The 13,442-nt window shown below is 44.5% G+C and overlaps 1 protein-coding gene across 19 annotated transcripts in view; it reads right to left on the bottom strand.

Moving 5' to 3' along the window:
* Positions 1-13,442, bottom strand: part of AKAP13 (A-kinase anchoring protein 13) — a 233,000-nt gene that overhangs the window by 69,506 nt on the left and 150,052 nt on the right. For all 19 annotated transcript variants that reach the window (XM_088656962.1, XM_088656966.1, XM_088656961.1 and 16 more), the window contains 2 exons: positions 10,195-10,276; positions 4,847-4,983 (listed from right to left, as the gene is read on the bottom strand). In XM_088656962.1, coding sequence (XP_088513088.1) covers positions 4,847-4,983; positions 10,195-10,276 — 219 coding nt within the window. The remainder of the gene's footprint in view (positions 1-4,846; positions 4,984-10,194; positions 10,277-13,442) is intronic.

The following is a 13,442-nucleotide window of genomic DNA, read 5'->3' on the forward strand; positions in this document are numbered from 1 at the left end:
AATGGCTAAAATGACGGGAAGAATCAGAAATCAGGAAGACCAAAATTTTAATAAGGAATGGGGAAATTTATAATTTATCCTAAAAACCATTGTAAACAGTTAAAACCATTAGTAGGATTGGAATAACACTTGTATTTTAATGGTGAATTTTGGATAGAATGGAATAATTAACAATAGGGAGGAGGGATTCCAGAAAATTCTCTGGAATCTTGTTTCTATGTTGCATATGTGACTGTAAAATTTTAATCTGAAAACCAAATAAATAAATTTATATTTTAAAAAAGACATTGGAGGTGGATCTCATCTTCTCCAGGAGCATGTATAAAGCCTTCTCTACATCTCACAGGAAAGAATTCTATAGTTAAACTATGTGCTAATCTCAGCCAAATTCTGAGATTAGTATTTGGAAGATGCTGTTAGCTTTCTTTCTCTTTTTCCAAATCTTTTTTGAAGTATGACTTGGGGTATAAGTGTTCAGGATAGCTAGATTTTTAGTCATGTGTTTTAAAGATTATTATTTTTTTGACCATGTACTGTATATTCCTGAGTATAAGACTACTTTTTAACCCAGGAAAATATTCTCAAAAGTCAGGGCTCGTCTTATACGCCGGGTCATATTTCTTATACGGCAATTATATCCCAAACTCTATATTTTAACTGGAAAATTGGGGGGTCGTTTTATACTCCCAGTCGTTTTATAAGCCGGGAATATACAGTAACTTCCATTATATTTTTAAGAATCATGGTACTAATATTGCCCCTTTTTGTCTACAACTCCCATAGGAGTTCTTAACTCTGAAACACCGAGCACCAGAGCTTCCTCCTGCTTTGTTAACCTCAGCCCCAAATTAAATTTAGAAAGATGAGGCAGCAGAGATAGCTAGGAAGGGTGATCTCACTGGGAACCAGCTCTCCCGGAAGGGGATTTACAAAACCCTTGCCAGTTATTTACAAGACAACGTAAAGAAGAAGTGCCTCCCACATCTTCCTTACATAACAGTGACTTTGCAGAGAGATGTTAGACAGAAATCCCCTCGAGCATATTTTATGCATAAACTGAACATGGATACGGCATGCTGCATAAGACTGCAGCCTCAACACATCACATGGCTGGATGGGTCACACGCCTTACATGAATATTGTTGCAAGAGGTTGTTTTTGAATCCAGGAATTTTTCCATTGCAGTAAAATCAAGAAGATGCCACTTAGATTACAATTAGCATGGTGCAGTGATTACAGTGTTCGCAAGGACCAAGGAGACCCAGGTTCAAATCCTGACTTGGCCAGGAGGCTCACTGGGTGACATTGGGCCAGTCAAGTATTTCAACAAAACCTCACTGGGTTCTTGTGAGCGTGAAATTGGGGAGAGGTGAGAGAAGAGCCACACATGCCACCTTTAAACTCAGTGGAGGAAAGATGGGAAATAAAATGTAATAAATAATAATACTGTATTGCATCCTCACCAACTCTGAGCTAATATCTCATGAAACTTCGTAGATTTGCTTCAAGGAACTGTAGTAAAAGGTAAAGACGACTGTGGGGTTGCGGCGCTCATCTTGCTATACAAGCTGAGGGAGCCGGCGTTTGTCCACAGACAGTTTTTCCAGGTCATGTGGCCAGCATGACTAAGCCGCTTCTGGCACAACGGAACACCGAAACCAGAGCAGCGCACGGAAACGCCTTTTACCTTCCCACTGGAGCGGTACCTATTTATCTACTTGCACTTTTTGACGTGCTTTCGAACTGCTAGGTGGGCAGGAGCTGGGACCAAGCAACGGGAGCTCACCCCGTCGCGGGGATTTGAACTGCCAACCTTCTGATTGGAAAGCCCAAGAGGCTCAGCACCACCCGCATCCTGACCTCCTGAAATGTCTTACTGCCTTTCTTTTTAAGAACACAAGAACAGCCTGCTAGGTCAAGACCAGTGGCCCATGTAGTCCAGCATCCTGTTCTCATGGTAGCCAACCAGATGCCTGTGGGAATGCTGTACAGATGCTGGACATGAGAAGGAGGAGGAGGAGGAGAAGAAGAAGAAGAAGAAGAAGAAGAAGAAGAAGAAGAAGAAGAAGAAGAAGAAGAAGAAGAAGAAGAAGAAGAAGAAGAAGAAGAAATAATAGTGGAGGAGGAGGAGGAGTAGTAGTCTGGATTTGATATCCTGCTTTATCACTACCCGAAGAAGTCTCAAAGCTGCTAACATTCTCCTTTCCCTTCCTCCCCCACAACAAACACTCTGTGAGGTGAGTGAGTCTACTGCTCTTAACCACTACACCACATGAGCACAACAGCACTGCACACATGGTGGTTTCGTGCAAGGATTATCTGCATTCAGATGAAGGGATGACTGCAGTTGGGTTGGAGAGCTTGGAAGGTGGAGTTAAGTTCAGGAAGAGTTTGACAAATGCTAGAATTAGAGTATCATTGTGATCTTCTGAGTGACCTTGCTTGGGAGGCGCACACCCTCTCACCAGACACAGATTGACAGGTGAACCTGAGAGCCAAGGGCACCCCTGGCGTCAAGGCCTAGAAGCTGTTTTTAGGCCTCTGCCAAACTCCAGGACAGTCTGCACGTGGGGTGAGGCAGGAGATGTGCCGCAAGCATCAAAGAACCAAAATACATGTCGGTGGTCAGATTGAGAAAGAGAAAAAGAGGGCCGAGGCAATCAGTAGGTGCTACTCAATGACCACAAAGTTGCTCAAAATGAGGTGTTGGTTTGGATGCGGGGGCTTCGTAAGACCAGGGGGGTTCCTGTTCCCTTTGGGTCAGCTGTTCATGTTTGGGGAAAGTATCAGCTGATCATATTCTGGCTAAAACTGCAGCCTGTGTGTGTGTGTGTGTGTGTGTGTGTGTGTGTGTGTGTGTGTGTGTGTGTGTACGTACACACACACACACACACACACACACACACACACACACACACTGCTTAATTGTAAGGGGGTGGAAAAAGACCTCTAAGCAGTTCACAATAAATGTTAGAATTATCAGTAAAAACCATTAAAACCAGTAATTTTGGGGGGGGGAACTATCTAAAAACAGTTAAAATCAGCACTAGACTTAAATAGCTTTTAAAACGTAACAACCTAGAGACTGCTCCTTATCCAGATAATTTGGTGGCCCCTCCTCAGTAGGAGACATGTGATGTAGGGCCCTGAAAAAGGGCCTTTTCAGTGGCAGTTCTTCATGTGTGGGACTGCATCTGGTCCCATTTCTCTATAGTTTTAGGTGGTTAGTTAAGATACATCTTTCCCAGCAGGCATTAGGAGGAGGAGGAGACCTGGTTGCTGCTGCCGCTATCAGAAACTTGTTTAATGATTTGTAGTGCTCTTGTGTTCGAATCTTGCTTGTGGGTTTCCCACAGGCATATGGCTGGCCATTGTGAGAGCATGAAGCTGGACTAAGATGCGAGCCAGCAGGCTCTTCTTGTGTTGCTGTTTTCAAAGCACTGTGTTAATGTATGTATTTCGTTTGCTAATACTGCTTCCAGGCACCCTCTCCTTGCTCTGTTGCAGTCATTGCTCAGGGAAGCATATGGCGCTTCCTGGGTGATGGTGAAGCTCTCTTGGGATGGCTTCTGTCGCATCCTCAATTACCCTCTTGGGGTGATGTCACTGTTCATCATCCACTTGCAGAGGGAGAAGGAATGAATGCCTCATGCAGCTTCCCTGCTCTCACAGGCAATAACTGAGGGGACAGCAATGTGGTTTCCCCAAACAGACTTTGGCCAGCTCCAATTGCAGCCCCAATAACAGAGCATTTATGCACCCCGACACACAGTCTGAGGATCCACCAACAGAGGTAATGCAATAATAGGTGCTTTGCAAGCACTTCCGAGAACACTCTCATCTGCTTTCAATACTGTGCTCCAAATATTCTACTTATAAACAACTTCCTTTTTAATTCTTTGGTGCTACATTACACAGATGCACGTTAAAAAAACAAAAGTCTCTCACAGAGAACAAGACAGAATAGAAAACCGTTGCAGCAAAGCCAAATATTAAGAGATTTTTTTGTGTATGGGGGGGGGGGAGAATCTGAATTGCATTAGTGGTAGTTGATTTCCCCTCTTTCCACCACCTCCCTGGCCAGAAACCAAAGCCAGAATTTTACAGATGAAAATTACAATTCATCTCTATGCCTCACCCTTTCCTCCGGCACTCCCTGGGTTGTGCACACAGCTGAAGGAGTTGGAAAGTAATTTCCCAACTCCATGTCCAGAACTTTTAGTCTCCTGGCCGGACGCCCCGTGGCTCTTGTCAATGCTCATCAAAGCACCACCGAGCATGGCACCCATTTTGGCAAGGACCTGCACACTTTATAGTTTCAACATAGCAAAGTTTCTAGCTTGTATGAAGGACTCTGAAAAGAAATCAGGTCTTGGGACACTAAGGTCACTGGACGTTCAAAGGGTCTGCTGGGGAAAGTGATTGGGGTGGGGTAGGAGAGGGAGAGAGGCTTTAACAGAGACGACTGCAGGAAATGACATTAGCGAGCATGATTCACTCAGATGGGAGAATGTCGCAATGTCTGCCCATAGCACTGAGTGATCATTCTGAGAAAGGATCGTGAAGAATAAATCCATTGTGCATAAACAATGGAACCCAGCCCGGGCCATTGCACTGGTGTTGCTGAGTGCGTTTTATATCGCCAGATCTTCCCAAGATACTTGCTACAGGGCATTTCACAGGGACTAATAATCTCTTAATAAACAGCTGTGAGAACAGGATGCTAGACTAGGTGGGCCATTGGCCTGATCCAGCAGAGCTCTTCTTGTGCTAAGAGTTTCATTTAGGTGCATCTATGCAGCACCAAAAAAGCAATAATCAAACATGACCAAGACTCAAGCCTTACCTTCCCGAAATCCACCTCGTCCATCCCATCTCCCGAGAGAGGAAAGAGGTCGGATTCGCTTTCAGATCTTCTTTTAAGTACGTCTTGCGATGAGGAACAATTGCCACTTAGTCCATCTTCTAGGAAATTATCACTTTCTGGGGAGGGGGAAATGAAGGGGGGGGAATGTATGGCAGTTTGAGATTGCTCACCAGACTAATGCAAGTGTCATTCAAGAGTTACAGTAGTATAAACACAGAAATATGAATTACCATCGAACTATGGTTCTTCTCCCCCATTCCAAGGAATAATTATAAAAAGCTTAACATTTCTATAGCATCTTCTGGAGTTCAAAGCACCTCACAATCAAGGGTTATTAAATCAAGAACCCTTGCAATAACCCTTTAAGGTAGGCCAATGTTCTTCCGTGCTAAGAAAAAGAAGTAAATTCTGCACCCAGGAAATCCCAGTTCTGCATTAAGAAAAGCTAAAACTCGTGACTGTGGCATCTATTCCTTTCTGCAGATTTGCAGAATTTCTCATATTCAGCCCATTTCTGAAAATTGTCAGGCTGCAGTCCAATAGCTCTGAGGAAGATCAGGTCTTCCCTCTCTGAGGGGAACAGAGCTCCGACACCAGAGGAGGAAATTCAGCGGCAGATCCTGCTTCCCTGCCACTACCTGATCCACTGATGTGCTGGCCCCAACCACCAAAGCTGGAGTTCTAACACTGGTGGGGCCCAAAAATTGGGTGCACCAGGGAAGGACGCAAGGCCATCTAGGTCCCAACGTGCCCCTAAACTGGGGAGAAATACAGGCAAGTTCAGCCAAGTCTCTTCCTCTTATTTCCCTTCCATTGTTCCCATTGGGAAAGTTGTTTTTTTCTTTTTAAACAAAGCTGCAAAGATAACAGAGTTGAACCTTTCTCTGTCTTCACTTGAACCCAGCAAAGCACTGAATATGCTGGTCAAGCTACCTTTACCCTTCCCCTCTTTTTTAAATGAAGTCTTTCACAGGCAGGGGCTGAGAACAACACATGCTACTAAAGCCAAACCCAGAGGAATCTTATCCATCCGTCTCTCTGGCTTCACAGATTCTACCAACATCTTTCAAGTACTGTATATCTTCCCAGCCATAAGGACTAGAAACATTCCTTTAAAAAAGCAAAAACCTCTGTTAAAAAAGCAAAAATATTCTGTTCTCTTGTAGAATCACGGCATAGACACGTCCCTGCCATTAAACAACATCAGCATTATTGCTCCCATGTTGCAGACTGTGGCTGCAACACAGCTAGGCTTCCTTACAGCTTGCGTAGCAATTCTTTGGCTGTGAGATTTTAAACTGCAACTCAACTCACATTTAGGGATTCGGCAAACCCGCCATTCTCAATGCAATAGGCCTATTTCACGCACCAGAAAAACTCTGCTGGGGGAGATGAGTGCCAGGAGTGGAAATACTGGCATTCCACAGAGGAGCTTCCACACTGCCGAGGGAATAGCTCTTTATTTTATCAGGTGCAGTTTCTTTCCCTGCACCTTCTCTACTTTCAACCCAACCTTGGCAAGTCTGGGTTTCTTTTCCATTGTAAGTGGGAAAGGAAAAAGTTGGGATGTGTATGGGGGTTGGGGGGGGGTAGAGATTGAGAGAGGCAGGGGCGGGAGAGAAGACGTAACAAACTGCAAGCCAGCATTCCCACCAAATCCAGCTGGCAATTTAACAGACCATGTCCCACCACATTCCAGACGGAAAAACAAGCCGGCTCTGCAAGAAAGCTTAGATGGAAAATTGAAAAGGACGTTCCAGGCTGGCCACTGGGCACATACCTTGTCCAAAGAAGTTAATCAACTCACGTGCTGAGAAAAGGTACAGCTAGGTCAGCAAGAGGGCATGAGGAAGGTATGAAAGATAGCACATCTGCCTCCCCCATAGTAATAATAGTACTACTGCTAGTAGTAGTATTACTAGTAATAATAATAATAGTACTAGTAGCAGTAATAATATTAATAGTAGTAGTAATAAGAATGGGAACTGTAGCTTACCCCTCACAAGAGCTACAATTTCCATCACTCTTAACTATCTACACTTCCCAGAATTTGGGGAGGGAGAGCAAAAGTGTTTCAGGTGTGATTTAAATGTGTATGCAGACTCTCACCTCTCTTTAACGCTCATAACATTTGTCAAAAAACACTTTACTAATCTAATACAGTCGTACCTTGGTTCTCGAACGCCTTGTGACTCAAACATTTTGGCTCCCAAACACCGCAAACCCAGAAGTGAGTGCAAACGTTTTTTGGAAGCCGGTTTGCAAACGTTTTTTGGAAGCCGAACGTCCAACGCGGCTTACGCGGCTTCTGATTGAGTGCAAGAAGCTCCTGCAGCCAACTGGAAGACACACCTTGGTTTTCGAACAACTGCAGTGGGATCATATTGACTCAAGTTTTATCACCATGTTTTTTTAAAAGACATGTATAAAATAGGGTGCATTTGACAATGGCCTGGGTCCAGGCACAATGCAAAACCATGGTTCCCTGCTATGAGAAGGATGGGGAATCTGAGGTCCTCCAGATGTTGTTGGACCACAATTTCCATCATTCCTGACCATTGGGCCATGATAGCTGGGCTGATGGGAGCCCAGCAACATCTGTCAAGCCCCAGGCTCCCTGTGTGAACAAGCCACAGCAAATCTTAGCACATCACAGGTGGTGATAGGAAGCTTTTCCTTCCAATTCTAAAAGCACACCACAGTTCCCTGATACATCCAAACATGGGGAAATGTGTTTTTTTAATAAATAAAAAAATATTGAGCTACTGAGCAAACCAGGATCAGAAACAGTGGTATTTGATCCTAGCTTCTTCTCACTGAAAACAAGAGTTTAAACAACCACAGATTCCAAAGTTAAGATGTAACAGGGAACTGTGGCTTGCTGAAAATGAGAAGCAACAGTTTCCCATCTACTTCTCTGGTGCATGGAAGGAGAGGGGGGAAATGTGCGAGTCAATGGCTTAGTAGGGTGTTATTTGTCTAGTATAAAACCACAGCTTCTCATTGCCTCCAAAATGGCCTACTGATTCCAAATTAATGTAAAAATATGAACGTGTATTAAGGATTATTTTCAGAAGAGCATTGGAGATGGGGAATGGAACTATGGTACTGGATGGCATTAGGACTGTAATAACCCCATATACCGTTGTTGTGCTTTTCCTCCTTTAACTCTAGAACTCCTGCAAATGCGATTTTCAAAACACACACCCAGAGAATGAATTGTTGAAACCTCTTTATGATGGATGATGGAGTTAAAATAACATAATTACTGGCATGAAAGGATGTCTTTAATCAAATCTGGGCAAGTCAGACCCCAAATACCTTGGAAATGCAACTTGCTATTTCCTTACAATCGTTTAAAAATTGGGGCCCGAGTGACCACAATGCCCTTTTACTGAAAGCCTCAAACCATATACACATGCCAGGCTTGAAACACCAAAGGGCAATTAAAGCCTCTACTGTGGAAGAACAAAGGGAGTTATGAAGCAGCACAGGTTTCAGGGAAATTGCTTTTCTCCCACTAGAGTTAGTTATGACCAGAAACGTGTAGAAGGAATCAGGAACAAAGAAGTGTTGAGAAATGGGGGGGGGGGGGAGAGAGAGAATAATTTGTCCTATGTGTGCTGAGAACTTTCCAAACCCAAAGATTGCTTTGGAAGTGTACCATGTCTTCTCAGGTAAAACCTGGTTTATTGTGGGGGGGGGGGTTATTGCCTTTGCTTTGAGTGTGTGCCTGTGTGTTGTGCAATCGGAGCTCGTCTCCACCTCTACTGATGGCTTGATAAGCCCCTACCAATGAGAACACCGTCACAACAAAGCTGGAAGGATGACAAGTTCCTAGGACACGTGCCACGGGCTTCCTGAGCATGAGCAATTTAGGGCTTGTTTCCGTCAACATCCATCACTTGCAAAGCTCACAGCAAAACGATACTGGGGACCTTTCCAAGGCAGGGACTGGCAGAGGCTCCCTGGTCTAAAAATGCAACAAGAATGAGGTGGTTCGAGGCCAGGGAGGGTAGAACACATGGCTGTACCTCGAACAGCATTTGGAGAAATCTATTGTCACTTTTATACATTTTACACACCATATTTTAGTACACGTCTTTACAAGGTGGCTCACAATCAAAAGAACTCGCTTGTTTTTCAATACTCAAAACTTCCTGCAACAGGAAACCAGAATAGCAGGAAAAGGACTAAGCAATAACCTCTACCATTGCTGTGCTAGTTCTCTATGGGTAGAGAGGTGTCCTCTCCCCTCCCCTTTAAAATACATAAATAAAATGAAGCATTTAAAAATTTAAGGCCCTGGACAAGCTGTGGCCCAATCACCTGAGCGAAGATCTTCTCCCATCCAAGTTGGTTGGAATCTCAGGATCTCTTGGTTGTTCTACCAACTGCACAGCTACATCTTGCAGTGACCAGGAGATGCTGTGATACTCCACCTTCGGAATCACCTCCCATTCCAAAGGTAAGACAAGCACCATCCATTTCAAAGTTTCAGCACCTTTTAAAGATCCACCTGCTTACCCGAGCATTTGCTGGTGTGTTTCGTTACTACTACATCATCTTGCATGACGTAAGAGGACACGGGGTTTGCCCATTGAGGTGCAGCTTGTAATAAGATTATCCCTTTCCACAAGGCAGGACTGTGCCGCATACAGAAAAGGTTCTACCATCTTGCCAGCCAACAATAGCAACTGGGAGGTTATGCAGCCGCCAGAGGGCATATTTAATATAAACTCAGTTTGCAGGGAGATCATTATATGGTGCTGGCTGCTTCTTCAGCATTTATTCCAAGCTGCTTGCAGGGAGGTTACATGATGTTAAGTCAAGCAATTGTGATCCCTTGTGTTCTAATGCAATTTCCCATCACTTTCCTTACAGTAAAAAGCCCAATTTGATGAGGGGGGAGTGAATTTGTTGCACACAAGCATTAAATCTCATTGCACAATTTGAGTGTTAGTGTAAGATGCATGGAGGGTCATAGGTTCATCACCCCTGGTCTACACTGACTGGCAGCAGTCAGCGCTGCTGGGTTCCAGACAGGGTCCTCTCCAATCCTTCCTGGAGGTGCCAAGGATTGAACCTAGGACCTTCTGCATGCAAGACATGTGCTCTACTGCTAAGCTATGGCCCTTCCCAGCGCCTTTTAAAGTCTAGAACTTGCACTGAATTGTGCTTGGAACCCAACCTTGCCCACTTTAGGCTAGCAAAGAGTTCCAGAGAACTCAAGTGCTTTGTGTAGCCTCTCACCCAGAGAAGCCAGCTCAATAACGACAGCTTGCCTTTCTGATTTTATATTTTGAAGACTAAAGAATTCATCTTACCTGCAGAACGACATGGATGCTTTGGCTCCAACAGTGACAGATCCTGAGCAGTTTCAACTGGACTCCAACTTTCACGGTTAATCTAATAGAAAGCAAGAGAGGTGAAAAATTAACAGGAATATTTTCATGTTACGTCTGTACCTTTGAGTTACTCATGCCCATGGCATCAGGCTGAACAGATTCAAAGTTCATCAAATAAAACCCACTGGTGCCTGGATAAGAGGGAATAGTCTAAGGCTATGCAATCCTCAGAGTGCTGACTTCAAACACACACACACACACACACACACACACACACACACACACACACGTATAACTCCGCAAGTAACTGTTTGAATTTTTCTCTCTTTTTAAAGAAAGTGTTTATGTAAACTGCTCCTATCAAAAATATATGATAGCTTTTGGTTTGTTGGTTTTTAAGAAAACTATTTGGAGGAACAATTTAAGACACAAATATACATGGGTTATCAACTCCCTGATGATCCATGTAAGAAAATATACAAATGTAATTGAGCAACAACACCACATGTAAATATTAATACAAGTTTCAATAAGATACCATTATCAAGTAGTATTCGGCACCCAAAAGACTTCAGAGAATATATAAATTTACCCGACTTCATTTATACTGCAGACAGTGAACACAAGGACAAGGCAAATTCTTATAGAAAAAGTTTGAAGGAAACTGCTTGACTACATACAATATATTGTTTGGGTTCTTCCTACTAAGATTTAACACCCTCCCTATGCACCCTGAGAGAAGGAGGCTAAAACTCAAAGCCTAGAGACTTGGCACCCCTCTTCTACGCTCTTGATCATAACCCCAAATGAAAGGTGGTGAACCTAGAGAGATATCAGCAGACTTGGGAGAATCCTATGTCTGGAGAAGCAAATGTTTATTTATTTACCATATTTTTTTCCGTGTATAAGATGCCCCCATGTATAAGACGCCCCCTACTTTTGGGGACCCCAAATTTAGAAAATGGGCACATGCATTATCCATGCATAAGGCGCCCCCCAGATTTTTAACCTTATTTTAAAGTAAAAAACAAACAAAAAACCTAGTCTTATACACAGAAAAGTATGGCATTTAGAGAGAAATGGGGGAGGGGGGAATGGGACAGCTGAATGAAGACATAGCGAGTGTTGGACTAGGATTTGAAGCCCGGGGTTCAAATCCCCACTCAGCCATGAACCTTGCTGAGCGACCTCGAGCCAGCCACAATCTTTCAGCCTAACCCACAAGGTTGTTGTGAGAATAAAACTGAGAGAGAAAAGAACTAGGTACACCACCTTGAGCTCCTTGGAGAAAAGCTGGAACATAAATGTAGTAGTAGTAGTAATAAAAAGAAATATAAAAATAATCTCACTGGGAATGGAACCAACTGTTGGGACAGAAAAGAAGTCCAAACCTGAACACGAGCACTTCACACTGCAACATTTTGTTGTAGATCCCACTTATAAACATGTAAACATATGCACACCTGTCTTGTACAGAGTTGGATGATTGGTCCATAGAGCTCAGTACTGCCTACTATTACTCATTACAGCTCTTCAAGGTTTGAAGCAAAAGTGTTTTCCATCACTTGCTATCAAAGAGTTCCTTTTTAAATTGGAGATGACAGGAACTGAACTCAGAACTTCATGCATTTAAAGCAGGGGTCCCTAGACTACGGCCCGGGGGCCACATACGGCCCCCGAGGCTCTTTTGTGCGGCCCCAGGGGACCCCCGGCACCCGTTGTCGCCGCCCGCTCTTACTGGCGCGGTGCGGCACAGCTGCCGATTTCCGACCCGGAAAAGTGACGGAAATAGCTTGTGCACACGCGCAAGCGTCGTTTCCGGTGTACTTCCGGGTTGGAGGAGGCTTCTGCACATGTGCACAAGCTATTTCCGGTGCTTTCCAGGCCAGGAGTGTGCCAGAAATATAGCATTTGTGCATGTGCATGGGCGCGCACAGCCGCACGCTTCCGTGCGCGCTCCCCCACCCTCCGGCCCACCATGCAATCGGCATGGCGGGCATCCAGCCCAAAGCCGGGTAAGTTTGGGGACCCCTGATTTAAAGTATGCCCTCCACCACTGAACTATGGCCCCCTCTCCCAGGTCACCACTGAACTATGGCCCCCTCTCCCAGGTCACCTCAGTACACTTTGCACATTTTTTGACACTGGAAAACCTCCCTGAATACAAGTGTTTTTGCAAGATTCACCCTTGCTGATATAGCTATAAAAGCAAACTAGATTCACTGGGATGGGGGGGAGATTATTTTTAGCTTTCATTTCCTTTAAAAACCCTCGGGTCTGCATTTCCTTTAATCATGTTTTAATTTAGCCTCCAGCGTGCAAAGGACACGCTTTATTTTCCTGTTTTGTTAAAAGGAGCTTCTGATCCCTGTACGATATCAAGCCCACGTCTGTGTTTTGGGGGGAAAGAAAGAAAGAAAAGTAGTTCAGATGCTCTAAGAAGATTCCTAGTCATGAAGTTGATAAGTAACCCACCTCCCCAAAGTTTTGACTATTTTGGATAACATGAGGTGGCTAACCCCACCCCACTCCCCCCAAAACCCTCGCAGGGTGCCAAGCCGAGGGGGCACAAAATTGATGATGAGGATGATGATTATTTATTTATTTATACCCCGCCCATTTGGCTGGGTTTCCCCAGCCATTCTGCGCGGCTCCCAACAGAATATTAAAAACTTGACAAAACATCAAACATTAAAAACTTCCCTAAACAGGGTTGCCTTCAGATGTCTTCTAAAAGTCAGATAGTTGCTTATTTCCTTGACATCTGGTGGGAGGGCGTTCCACAGGGCAGGTGTCACTACCGAGAAGGCCCTCTGCCTGGTTCCCTGTAACCACACTTCTCGCAGGAAGGTAACCACCAGAAGGCCCTCGGAGCTGGACCTCAGTGTCCAGGCTGAACGATGGGGGTGGAGACACTCCTTCAGGTATATTGGGCCAAGGCTGTGGAGGGCTTTAAAGGTCAGCACCAACACTTTGAATTGTGCTCGGAAACGCACTGGAAGCCAATGTAGGTCTTTCAGGACCAGTGTTATGTGGTCTCGGCGGCTGCTCCCAGTCACCAGTCTGGCTGCCGCATTCTGGGTTAATTGTCGTTTCCGGGTCACCTTCAAAGGTAGCCCCATCATTGGGAAGATCCATTTGGGGTCGCCAAATTTTGGCCTTGCTCTCACCATACTACCAAATACTACTGAACAGGTACACCATGCTCACATCACACATGCAAGACA

The sequence above is a fragment of the Zootoca vivipara genome, chromosome 13 (genome assembly GCF_965207765.1).
Source record: "Zootoca vivipara chromosome 13, rZooViv2.hap1.1, whole genome shotgun sequence".
Lineage (NCBI taxonomy): Eukaryota > Metazoa > Chordata > Lepidosauria > Squamata > Lacertidae > Zootoca > Zootoca vivipara.